Source organism: Antechinus flavipes, chromosome 4 (genome assembly GCF_016432865.1).
Source record: "Antechinus flavipes isolate AdamAnt ecotype Samford, QLD, Australia chromosome 4, AdamAnt_v2, whole genome shotgun sequence".
NCBI classification, from domain to species: domain Eukaryota; kingdom Metazoa; phylum Chordata; class Mammalia; order Dasyuromorphia; family Dasyuridae; genus Antechinus; species Antechinus flavipes.
The window spans coordinates 16,990,405-17,006,081 of NC_067401.1; the positions used below are offsets into that span (position 1 = coordinate 16,990,405).

The 15,677-nt window shown below is 49.6% G+C and overlaps 1 protein-coding gene across 2 annotated transcripts in view; it reads right to left on the reverse strand.

Annotated features, from left to right (window-relative positions):
* Positions 1–200: 200 nt before the first annotated feature.
* BAZ1B (bromodomain adjacent to zinc finger domain 1B) overlaps positions 201–15,677 on the reverse strand; it is a 59,636-nt gene continuing 44,159 nt past the window's right edge. For both annotated transcript variants that reach the window (XM_051991906.1, XM_051991905.1), the window contains exons 10-19: positions 15,184–15,289; positions 14,781–14,879; positions 13,790–13,967; positions 12,424–12,606; positions 8,402–8,549; positions 5,996–6,143; positions 5,244–5,359; positions 3,291–3,436; positions 2,437–2,540; positions 201–2,273 (exon numbers count right to left, since the gene is read on the reverse strand). In XM_051991906.1, the coding sequence (XP_051847866.1) occupies positions 1,913–2,273; positions 2,437–2,540; positions 3,291–3,436; positions 5,244–5,359; positions 5,996–6,143; positions 8,402–8,549; positions 12,424–12,606; positions 13,790–13,967; positions 14,781–14,879; positions 15,184–15,289 (1,589 nt within the window). In that variant the 3' untranslated portion in view covers positions 201–1,912. The remainder of the gene's footprint in view (positions 2,274–2,436; positions 2,541–3,290; positions 3,437–5,243; positions 5,360–5,995; positions 6,144–8,401; positions 8,550–12,423; positions 12,607–13,789; positions 13,968–14,780; positions 14,880–15,183; positions 15,290–15,677) is intronic.

Sequence of the window (15,677 nt, forward strand, 5' to 3'; positions counted from 1 at the left end):
GCCAGCCCTCGGAGATGCGCCTGGAGGAGCCCAAGCCCGACCCGTGGCTAAATCTGCAGACCACCACCTCGCTGACTGCCTGGGCCGAGCGGGGGCCGGCCACCGGCGACCGAGACCCAGAGGGACAGCCGCGACCGCCCGCCAGCGATGACCCCTGGGGTGTCCAGAGTTCTCATTTAAACAAACACAAGCACATGGCGTTTATTGTTTGAAATTCCGATTTATTACAAGCTTGGTCTTTGGCAGACCCTTTCCCTCCTGAATGACAATTTTTAAAAACAAAGAAAGGCAACATACAATTCGGACGTCACTGAAGCAACATCGGGCGCTCACTAAGGAACAAGGATTGGGCCTACGGGGGCAGAGGGGAGCGAGGGAGCCGCTTCAGCCACCGGCGGCGCGCTCCCCAGCCGTCCTCTGCCACCTAGATAAGACGTACAGGGACACACACCTTGCAGTTTAGTAGTAAAGATTTTATTCTCAAATCCTAGGCGTTACATCGCTTCTGTGGGTGTATTTAAATAGGTACATTAGAGCTGGCTGGCTCAGTTTCCAAATTCGAACTTGATAGAAAAAAATTTAACCCTGTTCTGTATTTTTTTTGTTTTTTTTTTTATCAAAGTTGGCCATAAAAGGGAATCAGGACTACAAAGTTTTACCTAAATACAACAACTAAGGACTCACCAAGGAAAGGGATTCTCCGTCTGGGGCCACCGAAACCCTCAAAGATTCTCCAAGTCAGAATCTGGGGCCTCGACACTTGGCAAGAGGAGGGAGCTGGGGGTGGGGGTGGGGGGGGTGGGAGTGGCGTTGCTGTCAAGGAGCCAACACTAGCCCCTCCCCCCCATCCTTCTGGCTTTCAATGAGCTGGGGGGAAAACGAGGATTAAGCAAACACAGCTTTCATATAAATTGTCCTGTACATGTGCCAAAGCAAGACGACAATTATTTTACAAGGTGTCCTTTATACAATATCACTGCTGAAACAAGCAACTTTTAATAACTAGAAAAATCAATTTTTAAAAAAGTTACACTTTCAAATTCTTCCTGCTTTGTTCTGCCCTCCAAACCTTGTCTGGCCGAGAGATGGGCTGAGTGCCAGTGTCCCTCCTCTGGCCAGATTCATCCAAGGGAAGGACCGGCTGCATGATTATAAGCCAACTAAGGGAGCAGGAACCTCCAGTCTTTTTAATAGCGAAGTGCCTCAATTGGATGGGGGGAAGGGGGACGGCGGAGGGTGGAAGGGAAGGGAACGTGCCCTCGGACCCACCAAGATCACCTCAAAGCCAAATTGTCTCATGATGCTGGTGAAAAATGAACTGACTTCTGAATGGGGGGGATGTACCCATTTTTACTGGGAGCAGGAGAAAGTCTTTTCCCCAAAAAAAATCAAGACCATATATAAATATATATATATATATATATGTATGTATGTGTGTATATATATATATTTTAAAATCAACAGCCCATTGGCCTGGTTACTCTTGGTCCTGTGTGGCAAAGCAACCCCTCCCCTGGTGAGAGGGAGGCGTGGGCTCTCTCGGGCAACCCCCCAGGGGCTGGAAAGGAGGAGAGAATTCTCAGCAAGGGGTAGGGTGGAATTTCCAGGGAACTCAGCAGCATTTCACTGACTTCCTAACAATTTCAACATGGCGGCAAGAGCACCCATCCCATCCCCATTGCAAACCTCTTAGGATCACTCCGGGCACAGAAGCCAACCTAGTACCAACATTGCCTAACAACATTTATTATATCGGAAGCAGGCGCTCAGTTCTCTGCAGCGATGGCGATGAGGTCTAGGGAACGGGGCCCGGAGAAGAAACACTACCCCTTTCCCCACAAACCACCCCTGGTAAGCCTGCCGGGGGCTTTCTCCCCACCGCCGCCGCCCGGACGCCGGCCCCGGCCTCCTTTTATTTCTTCCTCTTCCGCCCCCTGGAATGTCCCAGCGGCTCGGGGTCACTGTCCCCCGCTTCCCCCTCCAGGGGCTGGTCCGGGAGCTTCTTGCGCTTCCTGCGGACGTACGGGTGGCCCGGCAGGTGCTTGTGCACCAAGGCCACGAGGCACTGTTCTGTCTTCGCCAGGCAGGTCAGCACGTGGCTGCCGTGGCAGTTGTAGTGCTCCGCGTTGGCAAACACCTGCTTCATGTCGGACAGGAACTCCTGTACCGAGCGGTAAGCGCCACACGAGCATTTGTTCTTCATCGTCTGGAAGTCCATGGGGTGGCTGATGACGTCAAAGTAATCTTCCGCCTCCTCCGTGGTCACCGGCTCCCTGGGAAGAAAGACCAGAAGGAGAGGAGGTCAGCCTTGGAGGCCCAGGGGTGAGCCTCTTCCCTCCTCCCCGCCCTCCTGGGAGCCCCACCCCAGGGACAGGCCAGGGAGAGCTGGCCGGGCGGGGACAGGAGGCCAGGGAGAGCAGGCCTGCGGTGCCCGACCTGAAAGGCCAGCTGAAGCGGAACTTGATGAGCTTGGTGAGGATTTCTTCACATTTCTGCAGCTCCAAGGTCTGCCTTCTTGAGCCTCTTTTGGTCTGAAGCACCTGTTTCCGAGCAGAGGAAAGGAGGTGACACTGGTGAACCCCGAGCACAGCATGGGAATTGGGGGACCGGACAGAGGGACAGACGTGGGAGCGTGAGCTCGCCCCAGATGAAGCCAACGCTAGGCTGGGGAAAGAGCCAGCTTTTAGCAGGGCTCAATGTGTCACTTCACGCCATCACCATAGCTGCTGGACCCCGGACCTTGGCTGTTATGGGGAGAAACTCGGGGAAAACCAGGGCTGTCAAGGTTCAGATTTGGGGGTGAGGGCTGTGGGCGGAGGAGAGTGAGGAGCAGAACTGGGCCTGGGCTCTGCTGTACCCAAAATGCCGCTGCCAGTTCTAACCGAGGGAAAGGGCTGTGTAAGTAAGAGCAGGCCCAGCAGGGCCTGTCTCCCGCTCCTCCTACCCAGTCAGGCCCAGCACCACCGGGTCCAAAGCTGGGACAACTATCAGAAAAAGCACCCGGGCAGCCGGCACAGCTCTGGCATTGCTGGCATTCTCACGCCCGCAAGCCCCGGCCCTCCGACCCACCCCACCCCCTGAGACAGAGAGAGACTATTTAAAACCAAGCCACAGACACCGTGTGATCGCGAATGCGGAGGGATGCCGGGCATAGCTGGTCTCTGGAGGGCCTGCAGTCCCAGCTGGCTTGGGCCTGCTCTAAGTCCCCTTCCCCCAACTAGATGGATGTGGGGGAAGGGAAGAAGGGGAGGGGCATCTCCACCTGTTGCCTGAAAGCAATTCCAGCTTACCAGCTCGTCCACTTCTGCCTCGTCGACTGGCAAAGCCCTGGGCCGGGGTCTTCGGGGAGGATGGAGCTTCTTGCCCGGACGCCGGCCCTGCCTCGTTGAAACTACAAGGCCCCCATGCTTGCCCCGGGCTGGCTTTCGGGGCCGTACTTTAGGAAAAGAAAGAACAGGGGTGGTTTAGACCAGGCAGGCAGGGCCCAGGGGAGCTTGAGGATCCTAGCCCGGCAGGGTCCCAATAGACTCCGGCCTCAGCCATGGCCCTCCACCTCCAAGCTCAGGTACTTTCAGGTACAAAACAAACCAAAGAGAAAAGTGGAGGGAAGAAGAGACTCTGCCAAAGCCCTCCGCCAACCCCCATCAGACTCAAGATTTCAGGAAATCTAATCTGCTCACAAGAGCCATCTTGAGGACCCTTGTGTGGGTGCCAATAGGCCCAGAATTCAAAAGAACTTTTTCAAAGAAACACAGGTCACCCAGGTGCTGGGAGGTGAGGCAGGCACCTTCTGCACAGAGCCCAGAACATCCGGGGCTGATTTCCGAGCTCTGCCTTCGCCCCGGCCAGCCTGGGAGGTGTCCATCTCTGGCTGCTGGGCCAGCCTGGGCCGCAGAGCTCAGAGGCAGATTCTGGCCTAGCCCAGAGTCAGGCCCGCATCGGAGCCAACGCCGCCCATGGGGAACGCAGACACAAATGCTCCACAAAGAATTAAGCTCTGGCCTTTTCCCCTAAACCCAAGTCTTGCCACAATGATTTTTCCAGGCTCCCATCCTGAATGCTCAGCAGCTGAAATCCCGGGCAGGAGGCGGGGGAGCCGAGGCAGAGCCGGACAGGCGACATCTCACATTGTATTTTTAGATCACAGGCCTGTCTTCGGCTATTGTCAGAGCACTCGGCTCAGGGTGTGGCTACTCCCAGAGGTCAAGAACCCCAGGCCAAAGCAGAGGCCTTGGAAGGCAGAAGAGTGCCAAGGAAGGCCAGTCCAGGTTAGGCTGGCCCACGAGGGCTTCAGGACCCAGTCCAAACTGTCCCACGTGTCTTGGTGAAATCCAAGCTCAGAGGACAGCGGCGGGGAAGACGACACCAAGATGACGTGGGAATCATCTGAGGAAGCTCCACTGGCTGCTCCCCGAGGCCCTGGTGGGGGGCTGGTTGTAAAGAACTAGGAACTCATTCAAAGCAGACCCTGATAGAGGGTGACTGGAGGTGGTTATGGGGCAAAGGTGATCACAAGCTCATAGAACTTTAACATGAATGGCCAAAGCAAGCAAAAGAATGGGGAAAAGCCTACACAATCCACTCCCCGACACCCCATCCCCACCCCGTCCAGAGATGCAGGATTTTTCATTCTCTTAATAAAGGGACAACATTTCTGGTGCAGGCAATTCTGTCACAGATAAGACATGGAGCACAAGCCTTTCTGATCATTACAGATAATTATGTAGAGGGTCCAGCTGACCACCTCTCTCCCTTCCCCCTCCCCCCCCCCCCCAAGCGAGGCTTCCCTGTACTTGAGTGCAAAGAAGAGAGGAGACAGACCAGAGGGGGTTAAAATCATCTGGACAAACTTCCAACGTCAAACTTTTTAAATAGGGGCCAGTTCACTGTCCCTCAGACTGTTGGAGAGTTGGACTACAGTAAAAACAAAAACTTTGTTTTGTGGGCCTTTAAATAAAGAAACTTCATAGCCCTGGGCGAGGGGGATACACGTCCTCAGCTGCTGCATCTGACCCAAGGGCCATAGGTTGAGGACCCCTGACCTAGAGCAAAAGTATTTGACCTTGAGTGTCCTATAGGTGACATCTATGCCAGCTCTGTGCCTGAGGTAGCTGGGAGAGCCATGACACACAGAAAGTAAGAAGAGAGAGCCCAGGTAAAAATGAGAGGCAGGTGATCCCTGTCTTTGGCTATGGAAACCTACAACTTCACACCAGACAAGTCAGGTTCAATCAAAAACTCACGTCGCAATCCAGCCACTTCATAGTCTTCCTCCTCCTCTTCCTCCTCCTCTTCTTCCTCTTCCTCCGAATCCCCCTCTTCCCCATCATCCTCATCATCTGAATCTTCAGTATAATTCCTATTTGGGAAAGAAGGGGATAAAGGAAGACTAACTTGAATCCTAAATGAGTCCAGAGGACACAGGCCATGGCAGTATCGGCTCCATATGACTGAGAATTGAGTTTGCTCCAGGAGGGCCAGGAATGACCCCAACTAAAGCCAAAAAATGCTCTTTCCCCAAGAAACAAAATGGTGATCCACCCCCCAGCCTTGGCCAGTTTAGTGTTTTAAGGGTGAACGAGATCAGCATCTGACAGGTGTTAGTTCACCTGATGGCTCCATTCCAGGAGCTGAGACAGCTTGCAGGTGACCAAGACATCAAAGACAGTGCAGTTCTCCCTGCACCAGCTGGCTAAAGGCCTGACCTTTGGGGAAGAGGCCGGCTCTTCCCTTTTGTTCTCTAATCATAATTGAGAGGGAGCAGGATATAACTTTATGGGGACAGGCAAGCCAAGCTCACACAGCTCTGCCCTCCACCCCCTCCACAACTCACAAATCCTCTCACCCTTACCAACGCCATAACAATGGAATCAAAACTGAGCTTGGTGAGAATCCCCCAAATGGAAAGTTGTTGGTTGCAAGGGTCTACTTACCAGGCCACTAAGTAAAATGAGACTCCCTGCTTCCCTCCAGGCACTAGCTCAGGCTCACTCACCTGCCCCTACAGCTCCGTCGGGAGGTCGCAGGCTGGCAGGCTGGGCACTGCCACTCTCCATCTGGAATCTCATACAGTGCCGGCCTCAGACAAAACAGGTGGAAGGCTTTATTGCACTCATCACATAGGATCAGCTTGTCATCTTCACCTGCAAAACCCCGACCCCCAAACAAAAAACAAACCGCCCCAGTCATGTTGTCTGGCAACACAGCAACAGACATTTGGGCTCCGATGGAGCTCCTCAGGGAGACTCTCTGGGGCCAGAACATTCTACTGGGCGACCGGGCAGGGCAGGACCAGTGCAATTGCCCAAAGCTCAGCTAACTCTCATGATGTGGCAAATTCCTCATAATTTTTTTTTTGACTCACAAATGCATGGCATTAAGAGCTAAAATAACCTTAAGCTTTCTGGCATGCAGAAGGACTAAAGTGAGACTTATTTTAAGTCAATTTATCATTAGTTTCAGGCTCAAATCCTTGGGATTTTTTTTCCCTCTTCAGCCATATATTATTCCCTATCATAGAACAGAACTTTTAAGAAAGCAAGAGAAAAGAACCAGCAGATAGGATCTGGTAACAAGACAAATGGGCACATCTAAACCTGCCCTTGCAAAGGTCAAGGAGGGATGACTGGTAACTAGAAAGGGGATGTCCAAGGCAACTGAGCTTTGCCCCTGGACTTGTCTCCCCAAATTCTGTAGCTCCATCCCTCTGCTCCTGAATTCCTAACTGCCACCAAACCCCAGGCTTACCACATAGTTAGCCCAAACCTTTACCATTTGCTACTGCCTGCTGGTTTGCACCAACCTCACAATTCCCAGGATCACAGATCCCACACCGCTGTAGGGAACATCTCCCAAAGTGTCTTTCTAAATACTTTCAGAAGATCTGGAATGAGACCTGATCTGGACCAGAAGGGCTTTGCCAAGAATGGCTAAATCATCAAAGAACCACAAAGACTCCCCTGGAGCAACTTTATGGGCACATGTTGGAGATTCAAAAATTCATGTGACTAAAGAAATAGTTTTTTTTTTCCCCCCTCCTTCAAACACTAGCAGGTTCCAAACTAGGTGATACAATGCTGGTATTAAACTACAGAAACACCTAAGAGAGTCTGTCATTCTAAGTGGAAAGAATTCTTATTTTCAACCCACAGAACCCAGGGATTCAACTTCTATTTGAATGTACCACCTATATAAGCCTGGTCCACTTGTGGGTCTCAAATCCTTATGGGCAGAGTATCGGAAGGGTGAAGGGGGAGAGGGCAAGAGCGCTCATGCATAAAAGCATTAACGAACAGGACTTCCTCATACACATAAAAATCACTGGTCTGGGTCAAATAAAATTCCTTTCCTATCACTCTGAATACCAGTTGTACTGAGGGAGTCAAGTCAGGTGACGGGTTACTGTCATTAGTCCTCTGGTTCTGAAAGATATCCAAATGGACATGCTAAAAGATCTTGCTCCTTAGGCCCCAAGGGTTGAGGGTAGAGTGTGTATATGTGTACAGGAAGAATGATCCTCACTGTAAGAAGTATTTCATTTTCCATGTGATCTCAACTCAATTAAGCCTGTATTTCAAGTTAGTGAAAAAGATCTTAAATTTGAAAAAATGGCTTCCTCTTTCAGAAAGTCTTGAAAAATCAAGGACTGTTTTAATTTAAGCTTTCAAGTTTTCTTACTTGGTATTGTAAGCTCAGCTATTTCTGGGGTATCTAGTTTGTGTGTGTGTGTGTGTGTGTGTGTGTGTGTGTGTGTGTGTGTGTGTGTGTGTGTGTGTGTGTATAAGCATTCAAGTACGCTGAGTTAGAGGTGGCTACTGTGAGTACAGAAATCCTGAGAATGATAAAGAAAGGCTTAGCCAACAATACTATATGATGATCAATTCTGATGGGCGTGGCCCTCTTCAACAATGAGAGGAACCAAATCAGTTCCAATGGAGCAGTAATGAACTGAACCAGCTACACCCAGCGAAAGAACTCTGAGAGATGACTATGAACCACTACATAGAATTCCCAATCCCTCTGTTTTTGTCCGCCTGCATTTTTTATTTCCTTCACAGGCTAATTGTACACTATTTTCAAAGTCCGAGTCTTTTTGTACAGCAAAACACGTATACTTATATTGTATTTAACTTATACTTTAACATATTTAACATGTATTGGTCAACCTGCCATCTGGGGGAGAGGGTGGGGGGAAGGAAAGGGAAAGTTGGAACAGAAGGTTTTGCAACTGTCAATGCTGAAAAATTACCCAAGCATATAACTTGTAAATAAAAAGCTATAATTAAAAAAAAAAAAAAGAAAGACAGAAAGAAAGAAAGAAAAGAAAGGCTTAGCAAGGACAAACTCCCACCCTCCCTCTCTCTATGCATGGTCCACCTCAAGGTGGCGCCCATTGTCTTACCTTTCTTCCGACACACTTTGCACCTGGCATTCTCAGCAGACATGTCCCATTTGATGCAGGCATCGAGCATCCCAAGAAGCACATGCATTCTAGAGAAGGTCTGGGCCTCTCGGATCGCTATCTTCCATTTTTCCAAGGCCGAAGCAACCTGGGGAGAAAACAAAGTGGTCTAAGGACTAGAAGATGAGAGTCTTACTTGGAAATCTTGCTGTGGTGTGAATAGTGACAGATCTCTGTGCAGGAGAATGAAGCAGAAAAGAAGAAACACAAGGAAATTACAAAGGCCATTCACTTTCCCCAGCATGCTTTAAGCAAACCAACAATAAATCTATGGCTATACAAGGTGCGCGGCCTCCTGCTAGTACCATAGGGCCACTTCCCTTTAGGGAGGCCTTCTAGGGGAGCTCAGGGAGACCAGGACTACTCTATCCAGAGAGCACTTACGTTTATTCATTTTTATTTTTTCCATCTAAAATTTCTGCCACTTTATCTGTACTATGCCAAAAGAAGGAAGCCTTCTCAGTGCTGTCTGTGATCCTCCTCCCATCTCCAGATCTTTCCAAATGAAGGTTGGAATGGACTGCACCCTCCTCTCCAGTTGCCTTTAAGGTCCAAGTCCTGTCCCTCCTTAAAGTACTCACAGGCTATGGCCTCCAGGACAGTAAGCAGGGCCAGGACAAGCTTCCCAGTCTTTCGGTGTCCCATCTCCCCGCCCAACCTCCAATGCCAGTATTAGTGTTTTCCTCTCCAAAAATCTGAGGGACTGTTCTTATAGAATTAATTCCTTCTCCCCCCCTTCACTCCTCTGCCCCAATTTTATGGAGGAGACTGAAGCAGGATGAAATACCTCTGCCCGTGTTCCATGACCTACACCACACTGTCTAATTTCTATGTACCTTCCTCAACAAAGTAGAAGCTCCCTGAGGGCAGGAACTGCTTCCCTTCTGCTTTTACATCCCCACAGATAACACAATCCCTGACACAGAGTAAGCTCTGTTAGTGCCCATAACATATATAGTACTTGGGATATAAATGCTTCATGGAAAAGGGTAAAAAGATTCCTCAGATGCCAAAATTATCTCTAGCTGAACTCTTTGCAGCAGAAAAAAACAGTAGATGCTTATTCACAAACTGTAATGGGGAGATGGGGAGGGGGGTAGAAGGGGTGAGTGACTTGAGGCCCTCGGAACAATGAGGGAAGATCTGCACGAACTGGAGCTAGGTGACCACAGAGCCACATATTAAAGAGTAGAAGACAGGACCCTGGCATTGAAACTGGACATCTCTGACCAACCCTGGGCAAAGGCAGGTCTATTTTAAGTGGTACTACCCTCCCCCTCGTGGAAGATATACTAGAAGTCAATTATCCTGCAGGGCTGCAGACCTTAAAATAGAGCTGTCAATGGCTGGGATGGGTCATCGAGAGCTCTAACCCTGGCTGCTGTGTGGGCATGGATATGCTTCTGGGCAGGCACGTGTGCCCACCTAGAGAGCCACAGAAGGAGAGGCTTCAAAAAGGCCGTGCTACAGCCCCCCTCCCCTTCTGCATGACCGGGGCCACCCCACCCTGAGAGGGTCCATGTCCCCATAACCCCGCGGGACTCCAGGAGGGGGGGCACCAGGGCCGCTCCCCGTTGGACAGACTCCCAGTCACTCAGTCTAATGGGGTAACTAGAGAGCCGGTAGTGCCCTCTGGTGGCTGCGGGCCAGTATTGCATGCACTCTCTCCCCAGGGCCCTGATTCTCCACTGGCACATGTCACTGTGACAAGGAGCTGGCCCGGGAGCTCCCCGGGAGGGAGGGGGGTCCTGGTCAGGAATCCTGCTCGTCCTAAATCAGAGGTTTGGTCACCCTGCAGCAGGCTGGCCTGAAGCGGATCACCAAGGAACTGGGAGGTATTGGACAGAGCCTCTGGAGAGGCGGCTGCAGGCAGGAATCTGCCACCACCAGGCTACTGGACCGAGGTGACTCAGAAAACGAAACAAACCTCTGGGCCCACTCGCCTCTCCCCGAGCAGCCAGGGAAATGACCATACTTTAAGTCAAAGCTCTTGATGAACCTCCTCTCTTCAGATACAAACTATTTCTAGCTTTCACCTGGGAGAAACTTTCCCGACATTCCTGTCAACATGAAGCAGAAAACCAGCCACAAGGGAAGACGGGGCATCCAACACAGCTGGGTGCTGGAAATCGCAACACAATAAATTCATGCAACAGTTCAAGTTATGAGTCTCTCTCAAAAGCAGGTGAAACAAAAGATCGGGTGAAAAGTACAGGAAGATCGCACATCTAATCACATTTGTTCAACCCCTTCCTTGACACCTGATCAAGGCTCTGCCAAAGTCCATAACAAAGTCAATGTGTTCCTTCTCCTCCCAAGAGAATGTGGAGAAAAGAAAGAGTTAAGCTGTCCACCCAGGAGCTGAGAGGGGTCACATCAAAGCCCGGATTGGGCCGGACTGCCCTGTCTAGTCTCCTCCCACCCCCAGGCTCCAAGGGGAGCCTCAGGCCCTGGTGCTGCCCAGGAAATATGCTCAAGGGTTTAGAAATGGTTTTTGCAAATGGCCACACATTTTCCCACCTAAACTCTCCTCACAATCTTGCTCCTGTACCATGTCTTGGCCCTGATGAGTAAGTCCACTCTCCTCTTCCCCTGTGATCCAAAGGAGACACCCAGTTTTCTCCAATGGAGAACTCTCCTTGCTCAGCCATCCAATCCTGTTCTTGAAGCAGGCTCAAGGAAGATGCCAGATCAAGGCCTCGGCTTCCCATGGGCCAGGCAGGAGTTGGGATAAGCCTCTAGAATCTTGCTACGAGAGAAAACAGTTCTGGGGACTCAGCATTGACAGGAAGCCCCTTGGGAAGCCCTGACAGTTTCTTCCACAAATCCAACAGGGCGGGGAAAGCTCTCACTCAATAGAATTAAAAATCACCAGATGGAATGGCTCTTAACAGCACCACATCACACCACAGAGGAGTGGGGTGTACTGATTATTTCCATCCTATAGCCCAGAAAGCCAAGGGAAAAAGTTCAAGAAGATAAAAAGTCTGTCAATGCCAGTCCTTTCCCTTACATTTGGTTGCATCTCATAAGCAGCAGGGACTCGCTATTTATAAGAAGCCAGGTGGTCTCTCAGACACACCATTGGACTCTCCCCTTTGTCTATACAGCGCCTAGTGCTCGGCTGTGACTAAAGTAACCCACTGTGAGAACATCCTAAACTACTAAACGTAACTTGCTTCTGCACACTTCTTCCTTCCCTCTAAGATGACAGAGGCCGCCTCCTGCCCACCAAGCCCACGCTGTTCAGCTTTTGCTCCCTCTATCTCAGCCTGCCTGTGGCAACTCTGACTGGGGTCCTCCACCACCACCTACATCTGGGCCCTTGTTCTTCACATCCCACAGCCAGCCCCCTTGCTATCCCTGAGATGACATGACCTGCTGCTTCACTTCTATTTTGAAAACCTCTCAAGCCCAGGCCTGCTCCACTCTCAGCAATGGCCACCCTCCTGTAGGTCCTTGTTACCTCTGAAATTTCTAGGAGGAGGCTCAAAAAGCCCAAAAAGCAGGGGAAAGAGTCCTGAGTCCCCTCTGCAGACCTCCTGTCTCCTAGTGACACAAGCAGGCAACAAGAGTAACCTCGGCTGAGAGGGGAAGTTTGCCATTCTACATTCCATCTAACTAAATATCATTTTAAATAAACTAACAAATTGATAACAAAACTGTCATGGTGTGTGAAGGCAGGGTGCCTGGTCCCACCTGGACATCCCCCAAATCCGGGCAGCTGGTGCTTAAATGGGGAGAAGCCTGAGAGAGCACTGAGAGGGAATGATGGCAGGCAGCCAAGCCAAGACAAAGGACAAGAAAGAACAAGATGAGGCAAACTACTAAGGACTTGAGGAGATAATGTTGGCCCAGAACAATGGCAAACAAAGGTGAGGTAAAACTTCAACCACCAAGAACAAGACAAAAAACCCCTACTTCTGCCTAGAATCAGCAATGGATTCCCCAGGGGCGGATACCTTCGCTTCTTCCGCCATTTTCTTTTCTTCATCTACTTCCTCAGTCTTTGCTACTGAATCTTCTTGGTGTTTCCTTCTCTTTTGTTTTGGAGCCATGAAACCTTGAAGAAATTTCTTGATGACGCTGGCCTGAAGGGAAATCACACACTCCCCAAAATCCTTTAGATTCTCCAGGGAGAAAACCTGTAGAGAACCACAAAAAGCCAGGGTGAATAAGGATACGTTATTTTCAACCAAGGAAAGTTCGGTTTAAGTCAAACATCAATGTTCTAGATATTCTTCTGGAAGGGTAGTTTTCTAGGAAAGCTGGAAACCCAAGAGCAATCCAATTGCTCCTGATGCCATGTTCCAATTACCCACAACTTACTCATCAAAAATATAGACTTAAATGTTTAAGCACATCTTGCTGATGGTGTGCAATACTTCTCAAACAAGTTGTTTCCTAGAACAGGAATCTCCTTAAAGAAACCTGGCAGGCTCCCAAGTATCTGAGCAGATCCAAGAGGCAAGGACAAGTCTCACTTGCAACAACTTAGTTTCTGAAGGGAAAGCCGACAAGGGCCGAGAACATTAAATGACCTATTCTGGTTCACCTGCTGAAGTCTCATTTATACGTAGAGAAATGATCTAGGGTTTCATCCTTCAGAGCTGCTCAAGATACACATAGCAAACTCTCTTCCTTCTTTCTCCATTCAGCAGCTCCTAGGGTGTCCTCTCTGAGGACATCCTAGTGAATCAAACTAAACCTCGACAAGTTTGTGGATAAAGAGCCAATAAAGAGTTCACAAATTCAAGATTCCAAAAAAATGAGTCTTTAGAATTTAACTGAGCTTTGAACCTAAGACCAAGCACACCTGTCACTTTTGGCCTCCAGGGCAGTTACTTCAATTTCACTTCAGAATAGAATCAAAGCAATAGTTCGCCAACAGTTTTAAGTGTGAAAACAATGCTCATTCTATCACAACTTCCCTGGTGGCTGGTTATAGGAAAAGCAGGATACCCCAATGCATGCTAAGTTAAATGTGATGACGGCAGGCAGAGAGGATTTCAGAACAGAAAACTTCAAGCCACACAGATCTAGAAATTGCTAAGAAAGGAAGCTTGATGAGCAGACACTCACAAAAGCCAGGCCTTTTAGACACCAGCTAGGAGAGGGGGAATCCATGAACACATTCAGGGACATTCGTAACAAAAGGCTGGTCCCACATTGGTCTTTTCTTGCACATCTACATACATGGATCATAAGGACTCTCAGTGTCTGTCATCTTTGAAAAAGGTGAAACAAAAAGAAAAAGGAAATTCCAAGCCAAATTTTTCAAAGCAGCGACTGCTTTCCAAGAAAGAATGATTTCCTGCCCGCTCTCACCCTGGCTTCAAACTCTGATGTCTCCTCAACATAACCAAGGCCCCCTTTTTGCAATCGAGTCGCCACCTCAATGAGGTCACTGCGGAGGAAGTTGAGGAGCTCCTGATTGCCATCACAGGATTTCAGACCCAGGTTCTGCTTCCGGGCCAGATGGATAGAATGGGTGATGTCCTGGTACCTGGAAAAGTGGAAAAAATATGGCAAAACCCAAGAGATTTAGAACAGCAAGTGTTGTTTGCCACAAACCTATACTAGTATTCAGGTAAAAACTGGTCGAGATGGAGCCTTTCAGCTATTGACACATGCCTGGAGAATATACCCTAAAAAGCGAGGCGGCGTGAAACCTTTTTTTGATAATGTCATGTGCTGGCTGTCTTGCTCCATTCTTGCTCCATCTAGATATGTCAATATTAGAAAAGAAGAAATTCCTCTATTTTGCACCCAGTCAGCAAATTGATGTATGTAATCAGCTGGCTGCTGGACTGTGGGAGTACAGATTTAGTTTTGCAGAAAGTCTCGAAATATGGTAAAATATAGGGGATGGGATAAACATATATCCAGAAACTCAGGCCCACCACAGGTTATATAGACATAACCCAGACATGTATATGGATGGAAAACAAGAAGTGATGCTACTATATCCCCAAGAAGATAACCTGTGCTCCCAAGAAAAGCTCCTGTGGTTAGGTGAGTGTGGAGCCCAACAATAAGGGGTATTGATGCTCACTTTGGCAGATTCAAACTTCCTCAGCAACAATTTCTGAAGGAAAGCCCCGTCAGGCTCCCTGGGCAAGGATGATGGCACTCTGAACCTGGCATTCAATGTCCACTGAATGGTTCTGAGCACAGAGTTTAATATGCCTTTAAATACGCACAGGCATGGCTCTCTGAGATAAGCAATGAGGGATTCAGGGCAGAATTAGCAGTTCCCAGCTCAGCGTCAGTGGGCAAGGACAGAGGACCCAGAACCGGAGGGGAGGCCCGCTCTCACCTTTTCTGCAATCTCTCCTTCAGTTGGCTTTCCCTTATTCCCTGAGGATGAAGGCAGTTCAGTAGCTCATCCAGTTCCTTTTGACTATCACATAAAAACCTGTAGGACAGAAAAAGCCTGAGTCCCAGAAAGAAGTGGGGCCGGGAGGGCCAAGAACCCACCCCCAGAACAACTAGCCAGCTGCTGCCCTTAAGTCCAAACCAAGGGTTACAGCCAATTCCATTCTTCTTACTGATTCTCTAGGGACAGCTGCCTTAGCCAGCAACAGCCTTGCCCAACTCTCATCACTAGACAAGCCCCCCTGTGTCCCCAGGGCTCCCAGAAGGGCCCAGGTGCAGCTGCCACTGATTCATCATTTTTTGTTAAGAAAATGACAAGGGGAGCAATGTGTCCTCCATCTTACCACAGGTTCTGTCCTTGCTTGGGCACAGTGCTCTCCACAGAGCCTTCGGCCACACAGCCAGGGTGAGAGGATACACCTGCATTCTTCCCGAGGCCTGTTTTCTTACCTAAGAAAAATGCACACAAACAATGCGGACTCTCCCACTGTGCTCTGCTCCACAGTGCGGCCCACCAGGCTGTGCCATGCGGAGAGCATTTCTATGTTCAGGCCCATGAACTAAGTGACAAGGTGGAAAGAACAAGGGTTTTTAAGAAAGAAAACTGTAGAGAGTCAGGGTGCCCCTTAGCCCCTTCCTGGTGACTCATCTGCAGAGCAAGAGCCACATCCTTGTGCTGTCTGCCTGCCAGGGAGAGGGAAGCGTCAAACATCAGTGGGTAGTTCCTGGTAGCCAGACACCAGAGTTGCCCTGAGTCAGGAGAGACTACAGGACATTTATATTTGGACTGGTGTAGACCTGGAAATGGCTTTGCTCATGTGGCCAAGGACTAGAAAGG